General features: G+C 36.5%; 1 protein-coding gene across 1 annotated transcript in view; it reads left to right on the forward strand.

The window, feature by feature from the left end:
- Positions 1-5,943, forward strand: part of FGFR1OP (FGFR1 oncogene partner) — a 19,570-nt gene extending 13,627 nt beyond the window's left edge. The window contains exons 7-12 of the mRNA XM_008947219.1: positions 486-703; positions 3,508-3,617; positions 4,230-4,298; positions 4,635-4,674; positions 5,342-5,435; positions 5,869-5,943. Coding sequence (XP_008945467.1) covers positions 486-703; positions 3,508-3,617; positions 4,230-4,298; positions 4,635-4,674; positions 5,342-5,435; positions 5,869-5,943 — 606 coding nt within the window. The remainder of the gene's footprint in view (positions 1-485; positions 704-3,507; positions 3,618-4,229; positions 4,299-4,634; positions 4,675-5,341; positions 5,436-5,868) is intronic.
- The last annotated feature ends 614 nt before the right edge of the window (positions 5,944-6,557 follow it).

Below are 6,557 nucleotides of genomic sequence, written 5' to 3' on the forward strand. Positions count from 1 at the left end.
CTGGAGCAGGCTGCTGAGGGAGGTGGTGGAGTCACTGTCACTGAAGGCATTCAAAAAACGTGTGGATGTGGTACTTTGGGACATGGTTTAGTGCTTGAGTTAGTGAGGGGTTGACAGTTGGACTTGATCTTAGAGGTCTTTTCCAACCTTAATGATTCTAGATTTCTTTGACAAGTAGAATCTTTTAAAATTGCTTTTATAATAGGAGTCATCTAGGTAGCAAAGCAATGGAGAGGATGGAATGAATTTTTTTTCATGTCAGCAACAATGAAAAGCACTTCTTCTCTAAAGTGGTAAAGCAGCAGTTTACTTCTGTCTGATTTCTGATGATATTCCTGAGAAGTACTAATAAATTTGGGCTAACTTTTAAAAAAGTGATGGTAGCTGTATATTATATGTTGTGTGTTTATATTGCCACTTAGAGTGTTATAAAACATAAATACCTGTACCTTTTCAGTGAGGGCTTTTTTTCTTTATCTTTCAAGGCTGCTGAAACCACTCAAAGTGATACAAGTGTCTCATCGGGGGATGCAAGTAAAAGAAGCATTCATTTTCTACCTAATGAAACAAAACTAGATCCTCAACTAGAAAACAAAGACTTAAATACCAAAGAAAAAAGTGATCCAGGTGTGGATGAAGATGATGTAGAGGGAGATTCTTTTTTTGATGATCCTATACCCAAACCAGAAAGAACTTATGGCTGGTAAGTAATGTGGATGTTCTACGTAATGCAGGTTTATTTTGTCCTCAGTATGCTAGCAGACCTTTGAGATCTAGCTGATGTTTGAGTATTAACAGTTGTGAATTGTTTAGGTTGGAAAAGAACTTTAAGATCATTGAGCCAAACCATTAACCCAGCACTGTCAGGTAAATGCGAATGTTTGGATCTGATCTGTAACATTTTGTTCCTGAAATGTGCATTTCTGTGATTGTGTTCTTTGAAATGCAGTGTCATCTAGGGTCTCTTAGGTGTGCCATGAGTGGAAAAACCTGTATTGCTCTAAGATGCTTCAGTCAGACTATATGATGTTCCCAGCCTATCCCTTTGGTGGAATGGACGTGTGTGAGGCACAGACATTGGTGTTTCTTCTTGCAGCAGAGCTGCAGTTGTGATCAGTGCTAGAGGAAGTGGGCAATGACAGGGACAGTGCTTTAGATACCTGTATGGCTTTGGAAAAAATATAAAAAATCTGGTGAATGTATAAACTGGCTCCATAAACTGTGAGAATACAGGAAGTTTCCTCACAGCCAAAGGTTTTCTCTTTGCATCGTGCCATGTTTTGTGTGCAAGTCTATGTTTGCAGTGAAGATTTGTTATTTCTGCATATGGTAATTTTGCAGGTGCTTCTGATGGGCTTTTTTTTATTACTCATCTATGGAGTCTGATGACTGGAAAATACCATTTGAGACAAGAACTAGTGACTTAAGTATACAACAGCTTTGTTATAAAAGTGAAAGATCTGTCTTTGTGTTGTCATGTTGCGTTATCTTGAAGCTTAGCTTAGATATCTCTTTTGAGGAAATGCTGCAGGATAGTTTTGTGGTGTTTTTTTTTTTGCCATGCCTGAGTAATTGGAGAATTCCTCTAGTTGAGCAGAGGTCACTAGAAGAGGTTGCAGAAGCATTTGCCAGTATCTCCCCTCATGTTGCTTTTTTTCCCCCAGTTATGTTGATAGTGAACAAAATAAACTTTTTGTTTGGCAGAAGAAAACAAACCTTTTTGTATTATTGGTACAATAGATGCTTACTCTTGGAATGGAGCCATTCTGGTACAGCAGAAAGCAATCATGTCAGGTAAACTAGGTCTCTTCCTAGAAATTAATGGACTCTTTGAGAAGGATTATTTATAATACAGCTTTTGTTGTATGCATTTAGTTGGAGCAGAATATTTTTCCTCAAAGAGCAGTGATTTTTTAAAAATTCCCCCCCTGGAAGTTGTGTGTTACAAATAACCCTACTATGGTGTTTCTTTTCTCTTTTCCTTATTGGAAATATGAAGATTAAAACTGCATCTGAGTGCATTTATTCCTCTTTAGTCAAAAGTTTGACTACCCTTTATTCAAAGTCTAACCATTGTAGCAGGTGGTTGTGTTGCCATAAAATAGGCTTAAATAAGTTGGGAAAACTAGAAAAAAAAAAAAACTTCTGGGTAACAATATTTATTCATTTCTTATTGTTTGAGCTTTTTTTGTATGACAGGAAGGGAAACTCGCTTTGAGATTGGGTAAACTGCATTTTTTTAAAAAGACTGTCCAAGGAGAAGACTCTTAATTACTCAGTAAACTAAGGATTTTTTTTCCTAGTAGAGAAACTCCTTACAGAAAAAGTGATTTCCAAATTATGTCTATCTGTAATACAGTCACAATCCACCAAGTAGTAGTTTGTACCTCATAATGTTGTTATGTAGGTATTATAGTAATGGTCTATAATAAGGTTTGCTGAATATATTAATAATAAATGAGCTAGCAACCAGTTGTAACGGAGCTGTTTCTGCCAAGTCTCACTTCTAATCTCCTTGTAGCTCCTCTAGAGTAGAAAGCAGAACATACTCTTCAGGTGGAATGTCTTTGTGCTACGTTGTGCTGGTGTGTCTTGAGTCCCAAGGGAGGAATGAGCAGGAGAGCAACCAGCATCACTTGGTTTGGGCAAATTCCTTGTGGGAGCTTTGCCCCTTCCTGGCACAAGGGTGCATTAGAGGGGGTGGGAGCAAGCAGTTAGTAAGGGTAGAGTAAGAGATGATCTAAGCTCTCATTGCCCCTGAGGTCTCTGACCTGTTCTTCTAAATTTCAAAGTGCTCTAAAACGTGATGGTGTATACGATGCTTTGGTGACAGAGATGTCATGAATAATTCAAGTGTTGTCCATTGCCAATAGGAGTGGAATCACAGTAGCAAACAGTTCTGGTAATACTAAGTGTGAAAATCTTGCTCTCTTTAATCATGTTGTCTTCATGCTTTACTTGCCAGTAGTACTTTAACTCCATTCATCTGTTTAAAGTGTTGAGTTCGGTAGCAGCCAAGTGAACTTTTAACATGTGATGGTGAGGTCTATTGTGATGTAACTGAGAAGCTTCATTCTGTGAACCAGCTGCTGTTAGGATTAATAGTTTCATCAGGCATAACGTTCTAGTTGTACACCAAGCTAATTTAAATGTTGTTTTATATCTGAATCTTTCTTCTTTTGGCTGTATTTGCATGTGGGGATAATGAAAGGCCCCTTGATAAAAATAATGATGCTGATGAAGGTGTGGGAGCTCTGTCTGTGAAAAAAGGCAGGCAGAAGTCTTTGCTTTCTCACCTATGCAATTTTCTTACTCAGTCTTTCCTCACCCTTGTGCCAGTAAACTGCTTACTGTTTTTAAGATTGCAGAATGAATAGTCCTTTCTCCTGGCTCTTTTTTGCTATAAATATGGTTTTTCTCGTTTTATGACAGTTTAATAAATAATAGAAAAGAAACGACCTACATTTTACAGTTCTGTTGAGTGTCTGTTGATTTGCTTTCTTTTAGGAAAACTGAAGCTAATAAAGCAGGAAGTTTAGCATCCCTTTCTGATGCACCACCTCTAAAAAGTGGGTTAAGCTCCCTGACTGGTGCACCTTCGATAAAGGAGTCTGATAGTAAGTTTTCAGTGTTTTTGTGTTTTGGTGAATGCAGGAGATACTTCCTGTAGTGTAATGAATGATCTACACATTCATATGCAAATGTCGTTGAGTACCTGGCCCCCTTCTGGTTAGTACTGTTCTTTATAGCAACGGTTTTTTTTTCACTGAGTGAGTGCATTCTGGTTTTAATATTTTATGCCACCATTATGGTTTCTTAGGTTTTGGAGCATGAAATACCAGAACACTTTTTTTTTTTGTGCATATAAAGCAGTTTCCAAGAGCATAAAATTCTACTGTGCAGGGTTGTTTTCTTTTTTTTTTTTTTAACTGAAATTAACTTATCTTTCTGTATTGTTATATTATTTGCACAAGTTCTTTAGGAATATTTGTTTTTGTTGTAAATCCTGATCCCGAATACTGTGGGAACGTCCCTGTTTGCTAAGATTTAAAAACATGAGTAGCAGAGTGCAGGCCTAAAAATTTGGTATATTACCATATATAATATAAAGCCATATAAGCTTATTATAACAGAACACTTGTTATAAACAGTTGGTGGTTACGTTTAAGTGAGATCTTATTATAGAATCACAAGTCAAATTTCTGAAAAATACTTCTGTTTTGTGACAGATGTGAATAGAAACTCTGTTTTGAAAGACCTGCGGTTGGTGAATGCAAAACTGGGATCACTGGAACTAGGCAAGTAACTGCAAGCTCTGATGGTTTTGACTGGAAGTTTTGGCCTGGCTTCTTAGAGGAATCTAAGAAACTCTCAAAACAGAGCTGCCAAGTATTTAAATTTTGTCTTCAACAATGTAGTCAACATCCTGAAAATGTATGTTATTTCAAAACAGTTTGTGTAAATGCCATTAATGATAACTCTAAACTCATCTTCTCTTCCTAATCTGCACAAGTAGTTTAACTTACTCCTTCTTTTGCTAGCTATCAACCCATGTCTTTTGGTGCTGGAATAGAATCTTTTTTATTTCTTGAAGAGAAAAATTGTTTGATTAATACCTTTTAAAAATTATTTAGGAAATGGAGATGACGATGAGTATGCTGATGACTTCAACAGGTAAGAGAAGGATGATTCTGCAGTAGCATAGCATTTCATGTATTAGAAGCTTATCCACTAGCATATTTGAATTGTTTCATAATATTTCAGCCAGTCACTATTGCTGGTGTTCTGTCACTATCTCTGAACTCCTTTAAACTTTGTTTTGCTGTTTTAATACATATAGTTACCCATTTTTAAGAAAAATCCCTTTTATGTAGGGGGTAGTGAGTTCCTTAAAAACCTGGTGCTACCTTTAAGATGAGAAGCTGTTGCTTTTTAGTGGGAAGTGTGGTTTTTTTCTGAACCAGGCACTTAACACTATGTTAGCACTTCAGTGAATGCTTTTAGACAATGAATATGGTATATGGTGAAATATACAACTAAAAAATAAACCATCATGAGTAGTCAGTAATAAATACTTATCAGACTCATCTTTATGATGCGAAGGTCTTGATGTGAACTGTGGATTGAGGCCTAAGTATTTATCAGGATGTATCATGGCTTCATCTAGGAAGAAGGCCTTTAGCTGTTAAGGGATTTTAAGTGGCTCCATATTGAATTCGTTAGGATGTAAAATCCAAATCAAGTGTCAGTTGTAAAAATGAAAATGAATGTAATACCTGGATGTTTGAGAAGAAAGTGTTACTTCTGCGTTGATTGCGTTGATGATTTTCTTTCCTTTTAGTACTAGTCATCGCTCAGAAAAAAGTGATATCAGTATTGGTGAAGAAATAGATGAAATTTCTGTGGAAACAGAGGAGTCAAATGCCAGTGATAAAGTATGATTCTTTTAAAATTCATCTTAACGTTCTTGTGTTCATGTTTTGACTCTTTTTAACGTTCTGTGAAGTAATTAATTGCCATTATCATAGGTTCCTAAGATACACATTAAGGTTGTATTATTTTTTATGTTCCATATTTTTACACCTCTTATTCCTGCCAAGTTAAGTACTATACTGATTTTTAAAAAAGAAAAACCCCGTAACAGTTGTTTGGTAGCACAATTCACTGTTTGTTTTTAAGCATGTAAAATATATTTGAGACTAGTTCAGTATCCTTGTGTCCCAAGATATGCCTGACCCACCTCCTAAAGGGGTGTGAAACCTTACTGAAAGAGCTTGAGGCCAAAAGGACGGGGTGCTGTATGAAGGACTACAAGAAATAATATTTAACTGTTTCTATGATTTCTGAGTTTGTGATTTTATTTTCTAGCTTGAAGGCTTCACACAAGACCTTACCATTTCTCAGTTAAGTGATGTTGCAGATTACCTAGAAGACGTGGCGTAGAATCAGACAGCAAAAATGTTTCATTGTGCTGGACTAGAAGACTGCTGTGGACTGTTAATTTCAGACAATCACTTTTTGCTGGAATGTCCACTCCCTATTTGTGCCTTGTGTTTCAAAAAGACTGTAGATGGAGAAGGCTTTTAATATTCTTAACAAGAACTAAATGAAGTAGTGCGTTCCTGTTTATGAGTCTGATATCAGAATTGTTTTCTTCATTTGGTTCAGCCAAACCTTTTACAGCAGGAGGTGGATTTTCCAAGCAGAATGTCCATTGCTGGCAGTGGGCATAAGAGAAACCAGTCGACAAGAGAACATCTGCAGAGAGGCGTGTGGCTTTATAATGAACTTGCACTGTTACTGTAACAGTCTGAATTTTTTTTAAAGATAACCAAAGCAAGAACCTTTAGAGGTAGTGGTTCAACTCGTGCTTCTTTTAATGCAGTTTTCTCAAGTCAGCATATAGTATATATTTATGGTAATTCTAGCCACAATACCTAATTGCTCCAGATTTACTTGAAACTGCTGTTTTTCAGACTCTTCTGAAAGTTGGACTTCATTTTTATTTAAAGGCATATCAAATTGAGAGTATCCAAACTCTCAAATCTAAATTGAGC

This window comes from Merops nubicus, unplaced genomic scaffold (assembly GCF_000691845.1).
Source record: "Merops nubicus isolate BGI_N331 unplaced genomic scaffold, ASM69184v1 scaffold12619, whole genome shotgun sequence".
NCBI classification, from domain to species: Eukaryota; Metazoa; Chordata; class Aves; order Coraciiformes; family Meropidae; genus Merops; species Merops nubicus.